At 39.7% G+C, this 24,554-nt stretch overlaps 1 protein-coding gene across 1 annotated transcript; it reads right to left on the bottom strand.

The window, feature by feature from the left end:
• Positions 1 to 1,114: 1,114 nt before the first annotated feature.
• TXLNG (taxilin gamma) lies at positions 1,115 to 22,757 on the bottom strand. Its single transcript, XM_079313902.1, has 10 exons — positions 22,327 to 22,757; positions 13,550 to 13,865; positions 12,788 to 12,879; positions 9,408 to 9,578; positions 8,460 to 8,654; positions 6,966 to 7,085; positions 5,884 to 5,958; positions 3,269 to 3,361; positions 2,652 to 2,747; positions 1,115 to 1,639 (listed from the first exon to the last, which is right to left on the bottom strand). The coding sequence occupies exons 1-10, from the start codon at positions 22,708 to 22,710 to the stop codon at positions 1,319 to 1,321; spliced, it is 1,863 nt and encodes a 620-aa protein (XP_079170028.1). The 5' UTR covers positions 22,711 to 22,757; the 3' UTR covers positions 1,115 to 1,318.
• Positions 22,758 to 24,554: the final 1,797 nt, after the last annotated feature.

Genomic DNA, 24,554 nt, shown 5'->3' with positions numbered 1-24,554 from the left:
AAACTAGAAGGTAAATAGAAGAGAACTAAACTTAGGGGTAGCTTGTAATTAGATCACATTGCCTTGCCAAAAAATAAATGTTGGTCCTAGTTCCTTTCTAGAAAAGAAGTCATAATGTGGGTATCAAAATTTCTAGGAAAATACAGTATGTTTTAAGGTTAACAAGGAATCTTTGCTTGTGGTATGTTAGTGTAAGATTGTGAAGTACCATCTTTACCAGATAACCTGACTGGGAAGGCACTCTGCCAACTGGTGCAGCTTTGAGGTTGAACGTGCAGGAAATTCCATGTTGTACTTCAGGAGATGTATCTGAATCTTCATGTCCAATTATAACCAGTACAGCCTTAACTAACACTTAAACACATTGCATATCTGGCTATTAGAGCAAGTCTGTATCCCAGACTCCTGTCTTCCACACCTCCACCAGTGAGTGTCTTATTTACCAGCTCTTCAGATAATGCAGAGGTTTGCTGAGACATGAATGGATTTCTCTAATCAGGATAACCATGTGGTGGACACACTGCAGCTAAGAGGGAAGGATGTCACCAATACCTGTGCAATAGGCTCCATAGCTGCAAAATCCCATTCGGTAGCATCACTGTACATTTTCCCACACATTTATATTTAACGTGTTCACAGGTAGGGCAAATAGTCCAAACTAACCTTTGTAACACAACCCTGAGACATCTGCAAAAAGCTGTACACCCTGTTTCACCAGCTGCAAATTCGTGTATCTCAAAGTTGTTTTTTCATACCACGAAGTACATAAAACCCTTTAAACTTATCTTTTACTATATTCTGGACCTTTACTTTTTCATTCATATATATGAAAACATATATAAAGGGAAAGCTGACTTTTTTACTGGCCATTAGACATCCTCATGTAGATAAATTTACTGGAAAAACTGATAATCTTTTATATACTGAGTGGCAAATCAATGAACAAAACCAGAGTGCTGTTCTTTAAAACAAAAGTGACCTGCTGTCACCATTTTCCCCCAAACGATATTAGATCTGTACACAGTCTTCCATGACAGTGATTTGTGTTGTGGGGAGGAAACGCACATGCATCCTTTTATGGAAAAATATTTTCTTTTAAAAAATGAGGCAGATGTGCAACACAGTTGTGGAAAATTTATAGTTTAAGCTATTTAAAGCTGCTATGCAGCTTCCTGTACCACATAAGTCCAGTAGTTCTAAGAAAATACAGATATGGTAGAAAAAGTAAGAAAATTTTCACCACAAAACCAAATAGTTACCACCAACAGAGAAAGTTATACACAAAATATATCTCTCAATACAGTGTTTACACTTCATTTTAGTCTACAGATTCAGTGCCAGGAACAGGACTTGTTGAGACAGTCTTTTCTGAGCCATTTCCCGCACGCGATTCCGCATCGGGTTGGATTCCTGGTTCCGTGTCAATGGCAGTTCCCAGCTCCTCGTGGGAATTGAGTGTGCAGGACTGCAACACCTGCACAGCCAGATCCACGTCTGCTTCTCTAAGAGAAACCTGCTCCTTGAGCACTTCCACCTTCTCGTTCAGCTCGTTCCTTTCCGTCTGAAGGGCCCTGCAAAGCTTCTCCAAACGCTCCAGTTTTATTTGAAAGCCTTTGTATTCTTTATCTCTTACTGTTTTCTGAAGGACAAAGGAAATAAAAACTCTGTGACACAACTGTTTTCTCTCCTTAAATTAATGAAAAGAATCACCACTATTTAATCCTGAATATTAAGTCTTAATTAATCCAGTAGGCCAAATTCCAGCTGAACTAGAGCCAATTTCCTCAGAATTTCCTCAGCCAATTTCCTTCACCTGGCCATGAGCTGGAGTGCCAAAGGATGCCTTTCAAAACAAGCAATGAGAACTAGCTAACCACTTAATGCTAACTGTAACTTAGGGCTGGGCATCAACCAGGACCCTAACAGGGAATCGTGTAACACTTAACTACAACTCAAATAATGGCAACTATAGGGAGGAGAAGGGTACAGAAGAAATCCACAATCCATCACCAGAATCCAGGCCTGAGTGAACCATACTCATGGCTCTCCTAACTAGTTCCTTGTAAGAAGGGAGGGAAAGATAAACAGCACTACAGCAGATCCTATTCAACCAAGCAGTTTGCCAAGGCCAGACCTCACATACCCGAGCCAGGCCCCAGACAGTGCAGGCACAGCTGCACTGCACAGCTGCACTGCACAGCTGCTGCCAGACTACAAGTAAGTCATGGCATTTGGTGACCTCAAAAACATCAGAACTGCAAGAAAGCAATCCATCTCTTGCACAGGGGTTACTTCCTTCACGTCAGTCTAGTGCATTTCAAACAGATTTGTATCACAGCACTGGTTGAACTTTGCTCAGCATATTGAGATACAGTCAGTTCCTTGAGCTTGTATGATTTCATACACATTATCCCACCAATTAAACAGTAAGCAATGCTGAGGCTCCATTTTTTTTGTGCCATCAACTTAGATTAACACACCAGCCTTCCATATTCAATGCCTGAGGAGGGCAATAACTTACATAAAAGGAAACATAATGCAGACAATCCAGGAAGAGGCTTACTTCCATTTCTCTAAAACTGAAAAACTATATGACATTCCCTAGGACTCAGGCTCTAGCTGAACTACACTGCTGCTCAGAAGATGATTACCTCTTCAGCCATTTGCAGAAGAGCCTTGTTGTTGTTTTCCCATTTTGTACGCCACACAATGGTTTCCTTTTCCAGTTTCTTAATCTTCTTTGTCATCTACAAAAGATAAATAAAAGATTTAATTTTGTGGCTTGTGTTGCAACATAGGTGGTTTTACATGAGTAATTAAGACTTCTTAGCATTACTTTCCAAGTCCAGTTTGAACAAGTTATTTTGGAAAAGTGCTTCTGCACAGAATCAACCCCACAAATACAGATTCTGCATTCAAAGAAAACAATATTGAGTCTAAAAAGAAACAGACTACCAACTTTCAAGTACAAGTTATAAAATCCTCCAGGAAAAGAAGTTTTAAAACAAGCACAGCCAAAGAGAATGAGAACCAGTATTTGGTAAAACTCTGAAATTACAATTTAGTTATTACTTAAGTATGTCAAAATACAGCAAAAAATTACATTTATCTTCCGTAATTCTTATACCCTATCTTATGATCCACATTAAATTGTCAAACTACTCTTTATATTTTTAGAAGGAAAATACTTATAAAATCTAAAATGCAACCCACTAACAGCATGCATTTCTATATTACTTTTTATGAAACTAGGTAGTCTTATAAATACCTTCTCCATTTCTTGCCTGAAAGTTGTAAAGAGCTCATTACTTTTTGCCATGGTGGTCTGGAATTCTTCAAACTTATCCATGTAAAGAGAAAGCTATTGGAAAAGAGGCAGGGACATTAATTTGAACAGTGCATAAAAATACAAAAATATGTAGGTATATATGCAGCAAAATGAAACTATAAATAGTAAAACTTTTTTTTTTTAAATTATACTACAATTTCCATTTGAGAAACACACAGACCTTGTCTGAAAATGTGTTACTCATATTATATGTGAGGTAGAGTCCTGTGTTTATAGAACAGCAATATATTCTGAAGTAAAAAGAATACTGTAAAAAAAATTCTGGAAGACATCACAGTTCCTCAGTACCTCATTTTTACTTCCCCACTTGAAAAAATTCTGTGGACACAAACATATACAGGAAATTCAGCACCTGGCTAGTGAAATTAAAACTTAGGAATTACCTGGTTTTCCACCTTAACCAGCCAAAGCTAACAATGAAGGCTGGGACAAAATAAATAGGATTGATTTCAGAAATCAAAATACACAGTCAAAACCAGTGTAATTTGTCCAGTGAACAAAAATCATGCAAAGTGAATATTGAAAAGAAATTCACATGACAGTGAAAAGTATTACACTTTAAAAAGTCAAAAGCATTAACATTCAATGACAGGGCTTGCCCTGCACCACAAGGTAGATCATCAAGAAAGAACTGCAAAATATGCTTAATAATATAGGTTAAAAAAAAAATATAATTTTTAATCAGTGTGTGATTTGATGTTTTGAGAATACAAGATCATTTCAGAGTAACTTCTTACTCCCAGTGAAGAGCAGTAGGTTCTCTCAGTTCTTACACTGGGGGTTGCAGGACAATACAATTCAGAACATAGAAATATTGTGGTTTGCTCTATTAGTAAAGGGAATTTCATAACAGGAATTAGCCTAACTTGTCAGCAGTACATCATGACTCTCTGCCATTATTGTCACTGAATGTTCCAGATCATCTTATTCTACAAAAAAAAAAAACTGCTGGTCCCAAGAAATCACTAACTATACCCATTGTAACTATTAAAAAAACAAGAGAGGCAGATTTTAAATAAAGGGTAACCAACTTGGAAAAAAATTGAAGACTAAGCATGGTTAAAAACCTGTCTGGATATTCCTGTGTACAAGTCCAATGGAGAGGTGTATGATTGCATTTAACTACACATATACACACACACACTTCAAACCTAACTCCTGGAAAGCCTAGAAAAGAACTGGGTACAGTGAGTGTGAAAAAAGGGCATGGAACAGCTCTCAGACACTGCCATGGGTTAAGCCCAGCTGGCAACTAAGCACAACACAGCTGCTCACTCACCCCCACTCCAGTGGGATGGGGAGGAGAATCAAAAGTGTAGGTTGACATAAGACCAGTTTAGTAATTAAAACAAAGTAAAATACAATAATAATAGATGATGATAGCAGAAAAGAAAGAACAAGTGATGCACAACACAGTTGCTCACCACCTACTGCATAATGCCAGATCCCATTCCCAAGCCCACATCAGCCCCCTTTCTGGGTAACTCCTCCAGGCCATATACTGGGCATGATTATGTTCTGGTGTGGAATATCCCTTTGGGCTTTTGGCCAAGGTCACCTGTCCCAGCTGTGCTCTCAGTTTTTGGGGTTTTTGGTGTACCTCTTCATTAGCAGAGCTTGAGACACAAAATAGGCCTTGACTTTAACTAATCACAATTTAGCAACAGCCAAAACACGTGTGCTACCAATGTTTTGCTTACAGTGAATTCAAAACACAGAATAAAGAGAAATTTACTCTATTCCAGCTGAAACCAGGACAGAGACTTCATACAAAACCTCAAATGAAGCAGTAAGAGAATAACAGTGAAGAGAACAGCTACTGCTTCCCACTGCTCTGGTATTGGCTCAAAGTACCATTTCCCTGTGCCTTGTGCTGAGCTCACATGCAGCCAGTGACTGAAGGGGATCCAGAACCAAGGCACAAAAGCTGGAGACCATCTCCCCCCTCTGAGGGGATTTTGGTGTAGCATTTACATTACAACAAGCAAATAATTTGAAGACAGCAGGGTCTATGGACAGATAGTAAGGTGACTAAATCTGAATAACTGCATGGATAAAAGGGACATTGCTTGCTTCTAATCCTCCACAAGAGGTGGTGATGGAAACAGTAAGAAACAAATTCTAAAACCCACCTGAGTAAAAAGAGAACAGTATTTTCAGAGAAGTCATGTTTACTAAGCTTTTCTTCTTAAGCTTTCCTACATTCTAGTCTTTATAGTATCAACACTATTAATTTAGAATTTATTAATTTAGAAGAGCACTAACTCCAGGAATAGTGCTCTCCAGATGTATTAAACAGTAAGCACAAAACATCAATTCTTTACAATTTATGATGTTTCATGCTTCACTACAAAAGAGCCACCTATTGAAAATCAAATTTAAGACTTAATTAAAAAAATACAAAGTACTGTTCACAAGCATCTGATGAATATTAATTTGTCAAATGTTGCCTTATGTTCACTACAATCACAAATCTCTTGGTATTTTCTTTTTGGAACTGTTACTGAAGATGTCTCCATTAAATAAAAAGATACCTGCTGCTTCAGCTGAGCTTCCTGTTGCTTCATCTGTTCACATTTGTGTCTGGATTCTGTAGCTTCTTTTAGCAGCTAAAAACCAATGCAAAAAGCCATAGAATGAAAAAAAAAAAAAGTACTCCCAAAAATGGCTTAACTCAATCTATGATTAAAAATAAGCAAACATTAACATCACCTAAGGGCTATTCAACCATGTTTTCTCACACAGTTTTTTTTATTACTACACTGTATTTTCATACATGCAAATTAAAGCATGCAGTGGCATACAGTTTTATTGACACATTTCTCTAACTGGTAACATAAGTCAGTATTTCTATTTCTCTAGCAAGTTTGAACTGCTAAATTATGAATCATTAATTAACAAACTGTATGTAATTTATAACTGGTTTGTAACCGCTCTAATTTATTTTCCACTTGAATTTTTCCAGTCATCATACTATCTCTGCAGACTAGTTCAAACCAATTTTACTTCAATTTGACACCATTTTGTAGGTTCATGTTTGAAGAAATTTTCACCTGCTTACAATTCAGAAATTTTGTTCAAAAAACCCAGAAGAATCCAACACTAGATGTTCCTTTTAAGATTATACAGAAAAAACTAAGGTGTTTGGTCTAGAAGTTACAGATTCATTGGAAGAAAACTTCTCAGAAGACTGCAAGTATATTGCTGATTATCAACATACAAATAAAACATCACACACAATTTGGGGAGCAAACAGTGAAGAAACACATGTGCTTTATTCTGCATTTGTTATTTCTTATAGCATAAAACCAGAGGTTACCACTCTTGACTGCAGAAAGTACCTTTGGTGTTTCACAGCATGTTCCCCAGCCTAATAGAAATTTAAATTATATGTAGCATATTTGCTGAGGAAATGCAAACAAGTAACATTACACGCCTGTTAGGATCCATATAAATATTTTAGGCATCATATACAAAACTTAAATCTCAATCTACTTGTTGAAATCTACTCTAACTTTCAAAAGACAGCCCTCTCAACCTGCTGTGTCTGCTTTAGATCAGGCAAAGTCTGGTTTGGCAGGTTTTATTTCTCTTAACATATATAGAGCTCACTTACAAACTCTCGCTCTCGCTGATGCTTTTCCTCTGCTTCTTTAATAAGCTGGGTAGTTTGCTGAAGTTTGGCATCCACAAGTTGCTGCTGCAGTTCCTTATGTTTGAACACTTGATCAATATGCTAAAGGAAAAAAGAAAATCATAATAGTCAATGACAATGTACTGTTCAGGGAGATGCACATTGTTAAAAGTTTCATGCAAAAGAGAAAGTGGTGAAAGGCTGTTTTACATGCCTTCTTTTCCCCCTTTATCTCCATACACAGTAATTATCCTTTTTTGTCTTTCATGGAAACCAGGTGTCTGTTTCACTAAGTTGGTACAATACCACCAGTCACTTCATACCAGACATTTCAAAAATCCTGTAATAAACATTCATACATCATTGCTTCTAAAGTTGGTTTATCTACCTCTAATTCTTATTGTGTTACTTCCAAAAGCTTTAGTCTTCATAATTAAAAAAAAAAAAAAAAAATCAAAATGAGCAAAGTTTGCAACAAGTTTCCTTTAGCTCATTAAATCCCACAAATCATTGCACTTTGCAAGCCATAAAGTAGCACAAGGCAACTTCATATCATTTTTCCATAGAGTCTCAAGGTAGATACAAATATTCCATGACTGCAAAAGGTAGGGAATTACCTCACAGACAGCTTTCTAATTAACTGATCCAGTTTAAAAACAAAACAAAAAAAAATTCCTTCAAGAAACAGCTGAGAAATCATACTCCAAACCTCCTGTGCCAACTAAGAACCAGACAACTAATCTTAGCTGTAGAAGTCTATGCAGCTCAGTTCTTTCTTGGACAAGGAGAATTGGCTGTTTTCCATCACTGTAGCTTGGAGCAGCTAGCTCACCTCCTGGTGCCAATTAAAGAGAGCTCAGTTAGCCCTAGAGGAGAGGCATTTCCATGACACCCTGCCAAATATGTTCTTAAAGCATGATAGCTTACTTCGATTCTGGGCCAACAAGAGCAGCTATGTACACAAAGGAGCTGCCCAAAAGACCCCAACCTTAATGAAACGGAAGAAATAAGACAGAATAACTCTTACATCCCCTTCCATTATAATGTGAAACTGTAATTCTGAACAACTTCAACTATTAATACATATTTAATCTTTGGAGGCCATTCAATTCACTCAGACTAGGGTCAACTTCAAAGCCTGATCTGGTTACTCACACCTTGCCCAGCTGAGCTCTGAAGATGCCTAAATGAAGAGGTTTGACAATGTCTGGACAACTTATTTCTATTTGAACACTTTCATTGTGAAAGACTCTCTCCAACACAACTTGAACTTAGATATTCAAAACCAGTCAGGAAGGGCAGACAGTGACCCAAACAGCTACTAAACTTCTCTCAGTAGCAAAGTAAAAAGAATAATTTAAAATTTATATATAAAATGGCTGTAAAACATGAGGGGGTTTTCTCCCTTTTCAGTAATTATCTAATGCTTATGGCCAAGGAGCTAATAAAATCCCTTCAGAAGTGCACTGTAATCACCTCTTCTCTCAATGCATACTGTTCAATGAGTTTCTTCAGTTTTTCCCCCAGTTCAATGTTTTCCTGCCGGAGCTTGGCATTGTGTATATCGTGCTGTTCCAGTTGAGCCTGAATTTCATTCAGTGTGATCTGGAAGTGTGCAGTTGCTTCTTTCCGTCTTTCTTCTTCTTCACGTGCTTGTTGCATGTTTTCTTCCTTTTATGAAAAGATATTAATTAAATATTTAAATATAAAATATTAAAAGTGTTCAGGTCAAACCATGCCCTTTTTGAGTCAAAAACAATGGCAGGAACTCACTTCAGTACAGTTTTAATTTCTGGAGTGCTAGAACTAACATAAACCACAATCATAATATGCTGTGCTGACTACCCATGGGAAGTGTGTAGAAAAAGGAATCTAGACATTGTACAACTTTTAGAAACTTATCTTTACCACTACCAACACTGCTCAAAGGCTGGTATTAAGATGCTACACATGTACCTTTGCAGGTGTCAGCATTATCCAGATGTGAAAAACTGTACTGACACTATATAATTCAATTTTCTACAGCAATCACAGATTCTTGTTTTATCTTGTCTCTCATCCATTTCACTCCTATTAAGTATATTCTGACAGAATTAAGCTTTTTGGTTACCCTGCCATTACATGCTGCTATTATTTTACTTGTGCTATTTTTCCAGCAGTTATCAGCACTGCTCCAAGAAACAAATATGACAAGATCAAATACAGCAAGTAATATGAATTGGTTGGGGGGAAGAGGGAAGCAAGTTAACTATCCCTGTATTCCTTACCTTAAAATCAGGTACACTTACACTATATGCCACTCATCTCCTACACACACAGGTAATGGGCAAAGTGACAAGAAAAAAAGCAGCAGTCCCAGTTTTAAGCAGTGATCTGTAAGATTTCCACCACCAGCAGCACTGTAACTTATTTACATAAACTAACCTTCAAAGTTTTGTTATGACGCTGAAGCTCCCGACAGAGAGATTCCAGTTTGCTACGTGCCAAAATGGCCTTGCTGTGCTCACTCTGCAAGTGCACTTTCTCCTTCACAACTTGTGCTTGCTTCTTCTGCAGTATTTTCATTTGCTTTTGAACATTCCGGCTCTCCTCCAACTATAGTTAAAGAGCAAATTTGTTAAATAAACATAGGTGAAACTCTCTTCATGCAAGTAGATGAGCACACTGAAGAAACTTTTGAACATTTTGGATGAAAACAAGGAAGTAAAATTTCATTAAAACCCCAAGCTGATCTTAAAGAGAAATTGGCATCATCCATCCAGACAATTCTAAATGTATAAGGACAGAAAATAAAAATATACAAATTCCAAATTGACATTTATCTTTGAGGAACAGACAGCATGGACCTGTCGTTGACTATGAGCTATCAGCCTGCTTTCATCTACAGGGGTAAGAGCAGCTCTCTGAAAGGAAGATGTGGCAGATACAATTAAAAGCCATCTGAGACTGGCTTTTCAACAAGTCACAACTTTTCCCACTCTTATCTTGAAAGTACACACAACTGTTTATCCAACAGGTCTTGTTTTTGCTATCAAAAAAAAAAAAAACCACACAACTGTATAGAGCTCTTTGTCAGCAGGAGCTCCTACCAAGGGAAGCAGTAATTGACACAAGTTTGTAAAATGCTGTGGTATTTCAGAAAAGAACAGACAAAACTAGCAGGCCTGACAAATCAAGTCAGTTACTACTACAACTACATAGTCCAGACTTAAGAGATCTGCAGATTCAACCATTGGAAGCAAATTTTTTATTCTATTTCCTTTAGGCTGTTTACATGGTAGATGACACAGTTAAACTCTGTATACATATTTAAACATCTATTCTGTGAATATCCAGTGAAGAGAAATTTACTGCATTAGTATCTCAGAGTATGTTCCATTGTACGTGGTTTTTGGGCTCCCTGAGAAGTATTATTTAGAGGCTGTTTCTTTGCAAAGAAGGCAACAATGTTAAGTGTTACATTGCTCCTTATTAAGCATTGCCTCAGCCTTGGGACACCACAGGAAAAGAGGGCTGGCAATGAAGAACATTGCTGTGACAGAAGAATAATACAATGCTGGCTTTCTGAAAGAGCTCAAAATAATGCTGAAGCACAAAAGAAAGAATAAAGACCTCCATGACAACATTAAATTAAACATGTACTTAATGCAGTTTAGGGAAATGGAATATTAAGGGAGTATTTTCACATCCAAATATAAAAAGTCCTTTCCTTGCATGGTCAGAAAACCACTTCAAGTGGTTGTGCTGTCTGCACACCTATGAAACTTCAGGCCTGTAAAACTGTGCCACTGTGAGACATATTACCAAGGATGCAAACCTTCCTGCATCACAGGCTGATCTCCTGATAGATTCCAAATTATGGAAAAAAAATTGTGGAAGATCTTTTGTCAGGAGAGAGGCATTCCTACCTTCATTGTACAGTCCTTTTCATGAGACACCACTGAAAAACCTGACAGTGAGCTTTAAAGATGATGAATCTTTAAAAAAAGAAAAAAAGCATTGTAGGTACACTGTCATAACAGTTCAAACCTCTGCTGGCATTAAAGCTGACACCTATGCCAGTGGTTCTCCACCACTATCACGAAGAAAAGAATGCATCTTAAAGGGAACACAATCAGATCCAACCTAAACATTTTAACTGGAACAGGAGTATCCCTCAAACTCATTTAGCTGAAACAGACCTATTGTTACACCCAGACAAGCTCCCACCCAACTCTTCAGCCATTCTGAGCACCATGAAGAAAGCAAGTAATTTTCTAGGAAGGCAACTCTGAATGCTTACTCTACCTACAGGCTATTGATCCTCTCCCAGGAGGGCAAAAACCATAACAAGGACACATCTCTTCTGACTACCAAGCTTCCTGAAGGAGATTACAGTTTATTTGGTCTAGCTGCTCCCTAATTGTTTTGAGATCTTTCCATCAATAATAAAACTCCAAGTGAAATAGGGAAGACTCTTTTCTTTCTGCAGAATTGAGGGATTCATACTGACCCAGCTCCTCATGCAAGCCCTCACCACTCTGGATGTGACATGGGAGCTGTTTGCTTAAACAGAAAAGGCATCACATGCATGAGCTCATAAGGAACAATTAGCTGACTGCATTTTTCTCTCACAATATCAAAGCTCATTTTAGATTCCCCATCCTTGAGTTACAATTCAAAACTATTATTGTTTCTCATTTCAATGAAAGTGACTTCCAAGAGAAGCTGCTGGTTTTAAAGGAAATGCACTCACATGAACCAAGAGCACGTGAGAGAGAGCAAGAAAAACAAAGCAAAAATGTAACAGACCTCCACAGAGGACTCAGGATTTCCATAGCAGAACTAATCTAAGCCTGTTAAGTAACCAATATTGCCTCTGACCAAAAAGACCACTTGCTAGATCATCCTCAAAGTTTTGGAGACAGTATAAATCTCAAAGGAAAAAAAAAGAAAAAATCAGAAGAGTTATGCCATGTTGTGCAGCCATTATGTCATTTTCAGAAATATTTGCATATGATACACTTCACAGCTACAGAGAGAAAACTTATGTTTTTGTAATCTCTTTAGTTTGCATTCATTTTATTCTACAAATACGGTGGGAAGACATACACACAAGATTTCCAGTCCTTCCATTCCTGTCTGTCCCTGTCTAAAAAAAAAAAAAAGTCAAGTTTTGTTATCTCCAGGAACATTCTGGAAAGTAAATGAACTTATGAACCCTCTCCTCTAACCCCCCAATTTTGTGAACAATTATTTTAGAGCATAAATTACCATTTAGCCTATTTGAGGCAGGAATGCACTTTACAAACCGCTTCTTTTTGGTTTGTTACTGAAGAAATACAACCCTTTCTTTCTGTTCCTTTACATGATCAGAAAGCACAAAGCAAAATTAAATCCAGATCATTCCAAGTTCCCACATTTCCCAAAAATCACTGAAGAGTTAAATATAACTTAACATTCCCCCACTTCGAATCTCTGTATGACAGTATATTTTTTATCCTACAATGATAAAACACTGGTACAAAAGCATTATCAAGAGCTAAGAAAATAATTACTCCCAAAAAGAACTCAACTTTTCTGTTAATCCTAGTACTATGCTTCAAAACCAAGTTATCAAAACCTGTTTTTCCTTTGGATTTGGGCAGTCATGTAGAAGTGAAATGACCATAAGAAAGTTTGGATGGAGCAATACTCAGTCAGCCTGAGTGTGTTTTTTACCAACACTGTAAAATACTCAAAATCATTAACTGTCCTTCATTAATTATTGTTGCATTCCATAATTAATACATTAGTAACTTCTGCTATCTTTACAAATTACTTACCAGATCAGCATACTTCTTGCACAAAGCTGCCAGCTTTTCTTCTGGGGTAGAAAGTGTGTTCAAGGCTTGCATTAATAATAACACTTCTTTTCCTATGAAATGGATGATAGACAATGATACTGAGGAAGAAAAAGCATATACCAGAAAAGCAGCCTGTCTTTAGAAGTAAAATATAGATCCATGAGAAATTAGCTTAAGTTGTTCCCTGGTTTGAGAGCTGCATAATCCTAACAGATGACAAATGGGAAGTCAGCACAAGATGTCATCAGCATGACTAAATTTGTCTTGCCCTATGTGCCATTCAACAGCTAGGATAGGAAAAAATTACTTTAATATATAACAAAAATATTTTTGTTTTATAATTACACAGATAAAACAAAAAATCTGAAAAAATGACATCTAGGTTAAGTATTGGCAGATATGTTCTTAATAAGCATTTGGAATTTAATTATCAGCCATGCTTTGGCAGCATTGAACACTGCAATCCCAGATTTAAACAAGAAAGTTAAAGAAGTTGATTAGCAATTACCACATTATTATTATTATTAAAGTTCATGTAAAAATAGCATTGCCAGCTGAAGGAGTCTTACATATGCATTAAGAACTGTCTTTAGTAGAAGTGCACACACAGTTTCTCAAAATATCCTGTTACGGGTGACAAGCTTTTGGCTACAGAGTGAATTTGAGACAAAGAACAAATCCATAGCTACTTTACAAAAATATTAAAGCCATTTAAAAATCAAAACGTCAAAGAGAACACACCCAAAGTTTTCTCCTTGTGTTTCTCACTCTCTGGATCTTGCTGGCCATCAGGTGGATCAGTACGGGTTTCTTCTCTGCCAGGAGTCTCCTCACGGGACTCTTGGGCACAGCACGAGGTCCCCAGGTGCTTTCTGCTCTTGGTGACACACTCGGCTTCTTCCAAGGGGCTGGTGCTCTCCAGGCTGTAACAGTTGGACTGTGGATACTGCAACGCTGGATCTGACAACTCGGTGCACTTGCTCCTCACCAGCTGATGCTGGTTATTCATTCCCATCTCCCCAGATCCAGCTGCTTCTTCCATGGCACCACCAACCACCTTCAGAATGGAAAACAAGAAGTGGATGTAAACAGTCAAGCAAATGTGTTTAAAATTACAACTTCCACCCCTCTTTCGTATGAAGAAATAAGGGCAAAATACAAAATAGAAATCCTGGCAAGACATCAAATCAAATCTACATAAATATATTGTTTCAATGGCATACAGCAAGAGCTGGAACTACTTCAATCACAATGCCAAACATAACTGTCAGCTCCTAACTGGAGAAGACTGGTTGTTGTAACAAGAATGATAAACAGGACCAGAAGCACTTCTGAAATGGTAAAATTCAGATCAATGAAATTATGCAAAAAAGTGAATATTAACTGGCTTCAGGCTTGAACTCCTACTGCCTGTGATTTTTAAGAATACATTCTTTCTGCTCAATTAAACAGAACTTTCTCTAAAGATATTCTAAAATGCTAAATGTTTAATCACAACCAAAACGTTAAACATCACTAGTTGTTCTATAGCACTATTGTGATGTGGTGATATTTTAGAGCAGAACACCCAATGTTCTCCATAGCTCATTAAGCATCTCCAGACTTCTCTCTCCATCACCTGAACAACATTCTCAATTTCTAGAAGAATTTCAGGCTGATGAGAATTGTAGGTGTTTGGTTGGGTGTTTTTGTTTTGTTCATTTGGTTATGCTGCAAAGGCTGGGACTCAGCACAATCAATACCTGAAGGGGCTGGGTGCTTTTTTGCTGTCCATTTGCAATCCCACTACAGAGCATACATGGATAGTTAGGAGCAGGATAAGCAGAGCTAAACTCCCTGCCAAAATTCTTGTTGATTTATTTTCAGTGAACTGAAGGTAAGTTTCCTTAAAATCACAAGGAATTACAAAAACAGACTTTGTTTATACACAGTTATGCTGTTAAAGCACAAATTAATTTCAGATTACCTTACATTTTCATATTTAAAAAAATGTGCTAATTCTTAAAGCCAGGGGTTTGCACTGGGTTTGATATTCTGCACAAGACTGTTTTCCTCTTCAAAAGGAATTAGCCAACATCAAAGGAATGCAGCCAACACTAATAATACATTGTGAGAGTATTTAAACTCCAAATTTGTTCAGCATGCTTGAAAAGGTTATTTAAAAATCATTAAACAAATACATATATATTTTTTTTTATTTTCAATATTCACACATAACAGCTTTGCTGCTCTCTATTCTTAAAGCAAGACCCTTTAAAGCAAGACCTTATCTCAAGGTAGACTCATTCTTAAGGAGATGGAATTCACACGGTGTCTTTCTCAAAGGATAGTAAGCTTTTTAACTGCAAATAATCTCTATAGACATTAAGAAGCAACTTTTGACTCACCAAGGAAGATTCACATTGCACAACTCTTTGTAAGTGTGAAAATGATGCACATGCTTTATGAACAAATATAAATGCACTGCAGTTTTATTCTCCAACCATATCAGACAACATACTGATAAATGCCTACAAAGGTCATGCAGTAACTGAGTTGCTGGAACAACCAACCAATTACAACATTTTACACCTCTAAAAAGTCATCTGTAAAATGTGCATTCTTTTCCCCTTGGCTTGTCTTAAACTGTGGGTCTTCCAGCAAAGGCTTACCCCTCTAGGGTCAGCCAAATAAACACAAAAGAACAACTCATGTCACCTCTCTGTATGTACCAATGGCTGAAACCATGGCATAGATGCTGTCTAAAACCCAGGATTCACACAGAAGCTTGAAGACACTGTGTCACATTAAACTGACAAGACAAGAAAGGTCAGAATATTCTAACACGATACTAAGAGTACCTGCAGTACCAATAGAACAGCTGAAACTTGCAGTTTTTTATTTGTATAGAACATGAACTTCTGATGCAGATACTTGTACCCAAGTAGTCTTGCGAAACAGAGAAAGTCCGCTTTAAACTCACGGGTTTGGCGCCCAAAAGCATTAAGCATTTCCAGACTGTCTGATATCCATAAAGAGACTGTGGAGGGGTTTTTTGGAAGCAGAGCATAAAATTGCCAATGGCTCCAACAGGAGTTGAGAAGGGCTGACTGGCTGCAGTCACATATTGAACAGCAGAAGTGCCCAAGCTTCCCAGGCTAGCAATAACATTCGTGCAACTTGTTCTAACACAGTTTACAGCCAGATCGGTTCCTCAACCCACTTCACTGCACAGCAATAGGCAATCCTGCCAACAGAAGTGGAAGCAGGATGACTGGAAAGAAGCCAAAGCACAAGAGGCTCTAAAAAATAAAAGTCAATCTAATTGAAGTCAGAGCACAAGGAACTAAACACACAATACCTTATTCCCACCACAGGTACGCACTTAACAGTGGATACTGAAGACTGGAATGTCAACAAGGCCATGTTTGTGAGCAGTCTGTATAAGTTTGTGACTGCTTCCAACCCAGTCAGCTGAAAAATTTTCACTGAGAAAATTCTGTAGTTTCTAGTGATAAAAAAAACAACTACTAGCAGGGGCATATATGTGACCAGTAAGTCATGAAATGCCAATCCCTTTTTGAGCAAACCATCATAGTAACCTAAACATCAATTCAGAGCTGGCAATTCACATGCATATTCTAAAGCATCTGGAAGTTTCACGAAGTGAACATCACCACCTCATTAATTCAGCAGAGCTTTTTGTTGAAGTCAAATTAGGTGTCAGTTCAATTTTTTACTGACAATAATAATTTCTAAACTCTGACTACTCGCTATTCTTTGTCAAAAAAGCCACAAGGACTTTTAGAATTTCAGACTCATTCTCCAAACTCTAAGAGAAAAGGCAGAAATAACCTATCAGAATACTGAAGAAAAAGGTTTGTGTACAAGTGTCCTGTATGTCTCCAATGCATTTGAAGATTATAAAGATGGTGAAAATACACAGGAACTTGTCAACCTTCTTTTGGTTTTCCAGTGAACATGGAACAAATCCAAGCTTACTGACAAGCAAGTATGCTCCCTGCAAAACCAAAGCTCAGTGCAGCAGCAGGCAGGCTTTGTAAAAATATCCCGTTTTCTTATCTTAAATACAATTACAAATTGTTGACCACAGACTAGAATATTGTGTTCAAAAAAGTGGTTCTATCAGCAGCTAGAACAATCTGACAGCATACACACAGAAAAAATCCCCAAAACAAAGCCCCTTCTTAGTTAAGACTCTGTCAAGTTGTAGCCTGTAAGTTCTAGCAAATCTGACAGTACTGGTACGACACATTAAAATTCTAACTTATTTAACCTTAAATAGAAAGTGTTTTCATTTTAAAAACCACAAGTTCGCTATTGCCTGACAGGGGCCACGAATACAAATATCTAGATGATTTCTGGATTATGACTAACAAAGGATTTTTTACATTAGCTGTAACTTTAGATATTAAAAATATTAACCAGAAGTCTTAACAGCCTTTATATACTCAGTGCTATTCTTAAAACACTTTTACTACAGGTAATCTCAGATTTGGTCTGTATCAAGCTTCAAGCTGGAGTATTGGAATAATAAACAATACACTGAGAATGTTAAGTACTAACCCATATAAATCACTGAACTTACTCCCTTCTCACTGAGGCAATGGTGAGAACAACCCTAACTCTTACCTCTCATCTTTTCAAATATGTGCTCATCAGACCAGTGAACTTCAGAGTTTAACATTCCAGCCAGAACAGAGTACTTCCCACAGCACATTGTATAATAGTGCTGATTCAGTACTGGCTGAATAAAACCAAAACAAAACTACTCCAGCAAAGACCTTCTACTGAAATCGCTGCCACCTTTTCTAGCTGCTACCATGCCCTCTCAGCTTCCAGCCATCTTCAACCACAGCTGGCTCATGATCTGACCACCCAGAGTCAACTACTATATGCCCAGAAAGATTTACAGAGGCTAAAAGAGAATGTTGCACAGGTAACGTGCACATTCATAAGATCACAAATTTATCAAAACTGTAAGATATGTGTGACCTACCTAGCTGTGAAACCAGCTTTAGAAGATGCTGACATTTCTGATAAGCATGTAATCTTCGAGCTATTTAAGAGTTACAGGACAAACCACTTCAAGATGACTGTAGGAAAATTACTGGCAACACTGCTCCAGCTCATCCCAAAGTTTTCATTCAGTCTTCTGCTCTGTTTCTTCAACTTATACCTCAGTCAAAAAAGATGGACATCAAGAATACTCTACCTTTTTTTATACCTAAAAGATCATCAGCATACAAGACAGAGATCCCATATGTGAAAATGGTTACAATCACAAGAGCATGAGACAGCTCTCCTTCAAACAGTACAGCTTCAGGAACATGCACAGCACACAAGGACAGAACAGACACTTGCCCTACCATCACACCAAAATGTATCACAAACCCACTAATTTTTTTGTTCTACTACCTACACAAGTCTACAGCACAAAATGCTACCTAAAACATACTGTGCTTATTACCAGTACCACGTTTACCTGTATTCCATACTTCTGTGCATACACACACACAATCTTTCCATAAATCACTTGAATATACTTCTCTGTACCTTTTAATAAAAAACCCATAATTAGTGGGTGCACCAGCATCCATTTTCTCCTGTATGTTAGCTAATTATCCTGAAAAACATAAGCACTAGCATTAATCTATGAAAACAACTCCTACATAGCCCATAGTAGCAGTTGGATTGAGCTGTGAGAAGGCTTTCACCCTTAGCCTTTGGAATTGCTAATACTTTCAAAAAATATGCAAGAAACTTTGGAACAAACGTATGTACATAAACCAGATTTTCACAATTTTAAAGACAATCTAATTATATAAGTAAATATATAATCAAGTCCTCAACATAAGACTCCAAAAGAGATAATTTGAATAACACTGTTCAGCTGGCTACATTTTCAAACTTACTTCACATGCAACTGTCATAAAAGCCTTATACTCCTTATCCTGACCCACTGCAGTACAAAAAAAAAATATTGTGGCAAACAGGTTAAGTCATATTTAATCACAAATGTGTATGGTTCATAACCAATATTAAGCCTCCTGTATCCCAGCAATTTACTTTTACCTGTTAACACAGAGAAACTTATTTTGAAAACATGGATGCAATACACTTTTCCTCAAATTGATTTTTCAACAAACCGTTACGTTAAATAAAATCATCATTTTTGGTAATAATTTTATTTACAACTCCTGTACGAAAACAATTGTTTTAGGATGTCACAAAATTTGGGTTTGAATTTTACAGCAGATTCACCTTCATCCACTGGTCTGCACAGAATTATTCAGATGCTTCTGACCACAAGACTAGCTTATTAAGGTTATTTCTCTGTGCAATACTTTTCTACACTGTGCTCACTGACCTGTATGATCACACAGTCTAATTACACCTTTCTCAAACCTAATAGCCTCTGAGGTGGCTTCCCCACTGAACAAGGATCTTAGCTGTGAGATCTGAAAGTCATTTCAACAAACATTTCACCATGTTCTGTCATTACATTAACGACTATGTTCTGTGCACTCATTTATCTACTTTCAAAACACCGGACTGAGGAACCTGCAGCATTGCTCATCTTTAGTTTCAAAGCACTCCAAGGTTAGAAGTTCCAACACAGCAGGACGACTACTAAGAAACACCTACTTCCTAAATTTGTATTTTACCTTCATAAAAAGTCAAGACAGACTCTTTGTTAGCAGAATTCCACCATGAAGTGTCATGGTCATAGATACTGGCTCAGAAACATTCTCACATGACCCCTGCTTACAGTTCTTACTTTTTCCTGTTACCCTTAACCACACTGGGTTTTTTTGCTCTTTCAGGGGCCTCATGACACAGATGACATGCCTGCTTTTAAGAAAAGCTTTTTAATTTACCTTAAATACAAGGGGAAAAAAAAGCCCCATTTCTTTCCTCATTTAGCTTAAGACATTAAAACAGTGGTGGTGCATCTCTCACAGCACCAGCCCAGGCCACACTACAATCCCAAGGCCTACTCGACAAGCAGCACCCAGGAATAACCTCACCCAGAGCTTATCAGAAGCACTGTCTGCTCCCAGCAAACTGTGATGGCTAACAAGCTTATGGCTTTCAACAAACATCCTTGAAAACTTTTACTTTTTTTTTTTTTTACATGAATAACAACCCAAGTAGAACAACATACTTGTTATGGGCCTTTTAAGGGAAGTTACCAACCCAAATTTGAGCCAGGATGAAAAATCATTGTGACTAAAGCCCTCTCTCCTGCAAGCCTTCAGACAGTAGTTTTGAGCTCTCCTGGACTGTGGCAGGCTGTGGCCAGCAATTCTCTCTGGGGGAGCAGCTCTGAGACCCAGCAAAACCCCAAATTTGCTGTTCTTGAGGGACCACTGCCCAACGCTGGTGATGCAGCCTGGCTGATACTTCTCCTCAAGGCTCAACCCTTTGCCCCTCGAGAAGACAAAGGCACCCAATTTCATGTACTCCATGAGCATCTCCCTGGATCTGAGGGGAATTTTTCACAGGTACGTTCCTGGTGCATACTCTTTAAGTCTGTGTCTGTGCAGTGTGAACATCTACAGCAAATGTACCGTGAATGCTGCTCTCCCAGATTTTTAAATGCTTTACACTCGTGAGTGAGGCCTGTGACTTACTGTTGTACTGACAGTAAATTCTACAGAATCTATTGTTAAGTTGGTTAATTGGAGGCATCAATTCAAGTGCCTAAACTATCAGGCAAACCTGGGGCTAAATTTGGCTGGGGGGATTGACTCTGAACTCCGTGATTCTACAGGAGGCTTCCCCTCATTTATTTTCATCCTTTTCCCATGCCCGGCCTCCATGCTGATCATTTTGATGATTTTAGTTTAGATTGAGTGGTTTTATTGCAATTTTTTCTCTGCATGCTTTAACCACGTGGCAATTAGCAGAGTGAACCTTGCCAAGCAACTCAATCGTGCTTTTGCTTTTATATAAAATCTGCTTTTGCCAATGATTCTTTAAACAACCTAAAAAATTCATGACAAACACCTTCTGTAATTCTTGCAAAAAATTCACTGCAGGAACCCAACGCTTACATGAAAGCTTTCAGGTCATTTACCCACAGCACAAAGTGCTGCACATCTAATGAGACCTTTTTTTAATATAAGCATCTGAGACAGGTGCTAATTAAGAAAACATTTAATATAGCATGAATCACTTCCACCAATGAGGTTTCACTTCCTCTTTACTATAAACTTAATAGTTTTGTAGTCACCCACAGTATGATTCTGGAAAAAGCAGGGTAGACAAGTTCTGAATTCCCAACACAAACAGGTCACAAGGAATCTAAAAATAATATCCAGGCAGGGGGAGGGAAATCTACAGGAGAGTGCTGAACAATTTTTAATTCACAAAAAAAAAAAGTTCAAAGTCGAATTTGCTTAACATTGCCAGCCATATTTCATCTCTTAAAAATAATTAAATTCCTTTTGACTGTATTTAAAATAATATGGAATGCAGGTTTGTTTTTTTTTAACATCATCATCATCTGCTTTCACAGTAGACACTGAAATTACTTACAAGTTACTTCTTAGTAAAGAAAAAAAAAATACTTCCGAGGACGGTGCTTTTCAGTGAAGAAAACTAGCTCCATAGCTTCCTAGACCTTTTTAACAGCCAAAATAAACCACTAGCACCAAGTTACTATTTCTGAGATGCTATCCTTTGCACCATGGAAAAAAGTTACCACTAAAAAGCCACTTATATTTATGTAAGGGAACAGGATGAGATACTTCAGAAGCACATGAGATTAGCAAGGCAGCTCTGTCACATAAAACACCGAGGTGGTGATTTTACATACAGGAGCTGAATTACAGCGTATTTTAAGTCTTTGCCGTTGGGTGACCAAGCACAGGTATTTTAAGCTTTTCCTAGACGGACCTGCAACCAGAAATTATTGTAAAATCACCGGGAACAGACCAGCTTTCAGAGTGGTTTAGACGGAAAGTAGAAAAAAAAAAAACAAAAAACAAAAAACCAACACCTTTTGTTTTTTTCTTACTATTCCGGAGGTTAAGAAACAGTGGCTCCCGCCACCCTCGCGGGCACAGCCAGCGTCCGCTGCCGCCTCGCTCCTCGGCCGTGCCGAGGGTACGGGGCATCGCCGGGGCTCCCCCGGCCCCGCAGCTCCCGCCCCGCGGCCCGGGCCCGCCACGTGCTGCCGCCCCGGGGCCGCGCTGGGCAGGGACCGCGCCGCGACCCCCGGGCAGCGCCGAGGGGCCGCTCCGACCCCGCGGGGCGAGCGTGGCTGCCGGGGCCGCGCCGGGACCGCCCCGCCACTCGCCCGCGGTGCCTCGGCGGCCGGGCCTCGGGGCAGCCCGAGATCCAGGCAACCGCGAGCGGCGCCGGCGGCGCGGGCACTGTCCGCCCCTGCCCCGTGCGCCCGGGCCGGGCGGCCGCGTGGGGACGGGGCGGGCGGGCAACGCGGCGCCGCGAGCCTCTGCGGAAGGTGGAGCTCCTCCTTCCCGCCGGGCCCGACCGGGCCGCCGCCTCACCTCGGGGCTGCAGCTCGCCGCCGCCGCCGCCGCCTCGTCTCCTCCGCCGCTGAGGCTTGGGCTCCGCCGGGTCGGTCCCGCCGCGCCGCCGCCCCCGCGCGTCGCCATGATGTGACGGCAGCATCCAAACAAGTGCCGAGCGCGGGGCACCGGAAGTGCTCCCGGGGGCCCGCCTCCCTCCCTGCCGCAGCCAATCGTCATGCAGCTCTTGGGCTCACGTGGGAGGCCCGCGCCCTCCCTGCCGCGGGGCGTGCCGGGAGTTGTAGTCTTGCCGTCGAGGAGCGGGGGCACGGCATGGCCCCGGGCGGACGGCGTCACTGACGGCCGGTGCCCTCCCTGCCCCGCTGCATCCGCCTCTCTCCTCCCCGATCCTGCCTTGGTCATGGCTTTGAAGTCGCGGCCAACTCAACGGCAGATCCGTGACGGGGTAGGGGGCGGAACGGCCAGGGTCAGCAGAAAATCAGAGTGCGTCAGGCTGGAGGGGCATCTGGTGGGGCACCTGGTCCAACCTGCTCCAACCTGCTCCATCAGAGCCATCCCAGAGCGCGCGGCTCTGGAATGTCTGCACTCAGGGAGGCTCACTGGAGATACTCGGCTGCAGAAAGCGGGGGCGAGCGTGCGGGAGAGCGAGTCGCGCAAGGGGCCGTGCCGGGAGCGCCGTGGGAGCGCTGCCCGGCGGTGATGTGGGACGGTGACAGCAGCGGCCCCGGGGCTGCTCGGGCGCCGGCACGAACAGCGCTGCACGGGCGGCGCGCAGCGAAGCTGCCGAGGCACAGCCGCGCTCCCGGAATCGCCGCCCCGCACACGGGGGTGTCCGGGACTGCACGCCGGTAACTCGGAACTGGTGGAAGCAAACATCCAGAAATGCATATCTTCCTGCTTTCCGGGGAAATGAGCTTACCCACTCCATATATGACGGGAACTTTGGAATTACTGAATAAAAATATCACTCTAAACCTCCCTGAGCACTTAGGACTTCAGAAAATAGGTAAAGTGTCAGTGTTGAATAAAGTAGCTTCAGTGGGCAGTAACTGCTTAAGATATCTTGTCCTTACATCTTAAATCCATACTTACCGGAAGTATTCAAGTGTCAAGTTCAAGGTGAAAAATAGTTTTACATTTTTTGGTATCATCCTTATCTTTAAATGGAAGTTTTGTCCCTCAAAAATACTTTTTCTTTTACAAACATGCATAATACTGGTAAAAATTATAGGAAAAAGGAATAAGGTCCGCTCCTCTTCCCCAGCAGAATTTTTTTTGTTTTAGTATTTTCTCTATGCATCCCTTCCATTTAAAAGTGCTCTAATCCCTGATAGCACAGGAAATCCTTAAATAGGGCTTTAAGATTGCTTTGAATTTCTCCCAAGCATTATATATATAGAGCATGATTTACAAAACATAAATTTCTTTCCGTCCCCCTCTCAGATACTTTTTGAATGGAAGCAAGATTAATTGCAAATACGAGCTACTTGGAGAAAATGGAATAAAGAACCACAGAGCTCTTGCTGTCTGTCATAAAAGTAATTGTGAGCCCTATTTTGGTGTATTTGGGTGCTAGGGAGGTTAGGTTATATTGTGCAGCAGAAGCAGGCACATGGCTGCTCTGTCAAGGAGAACAAAGTTTTCTTCAAAAATTATCAGATGTTAGAGAATATATTTCCAGAAGTAATGCTTTGTGGTTGTTTGGTTTTTCTTTCCTGCTGATACAGTGGCACAGATCAATTATAATTGACTTGTGAAGAAAGATACTCTTCCTAGTAAGTCAGTTTTCTAGAAGTTCAGGGTTTTTTGAGGATAGCTAATACAGGTCTAGTGTGAGAGCTGCCATCAGCTTCAGGACTCAGATTTCTGGTGCACTGTTTGCCTGCTGTGCTGTTTTCCTCTGAAGAATGAAAATGAGAAATTGAATGAAAATAATTATTTTTGGAATTTTAAATTACATTTAACATTCTCTCCCTGTGTCTATTCTTTTGTTCCTGTGAACATGCTTTCCCTCAAAAATGCACTTACCAATAAAGTGCATGTCAACAGCATGGGAAATTTATATTCCATTCCTGCAAGTGAATACATGCACTGAGAACATATTTTCAGTTGTGCCCTGTAAATGACCTTGCTGGGGATTGCTCGTGCAATCTGCACCAGGAGCAGCCAAGCAGCTGTTCCACCCAACTGGCCCTTGCCAAGAAGGTGTAGTGGTCTCAAGTTTTGACAGGCAAGAAACTGAAAGT

Source organism: Erithacus rubecula (assembly GCF_903797595.1).
Source record: "Erithacus rubecula genome assembly, chromosome: 1".
NCBI classification, from domain to species: Eukaryota; Metazoa; Chordata; class Aves; order Passeriformes; family Muscicapidae; genus Erithacus; species Erithacus rubecula.
This window is presented reverse-complemented; position numbering and strand designations above follow the sequence as displayed.

Bases quoted from the DNA above. Each gene is read 5' to 3' on its own strand.
- TXLNG (XM_079313902.1), bottom strand. From the start codon at position 22,710: ATGACCAAGGCAGGATCGGGGAGGAGAGAGGCGGATGCAGCGGGGCAG. The intron at 13,866-22,326 runs GTGAGGCGGCGG...TCCATTCTGAAG, and splicing joins CGGCGAGCTGCAGCCCCGAG to GTGGTTGGTGGTGCCATGGA. The intron at 7,086-8,459 runs GTGATTACAGTG...TTTTTCCTTTAG, and splicing joins AGTATGCATTGAGAGAAGAG to CATATTGATCAAGTGTTCAA.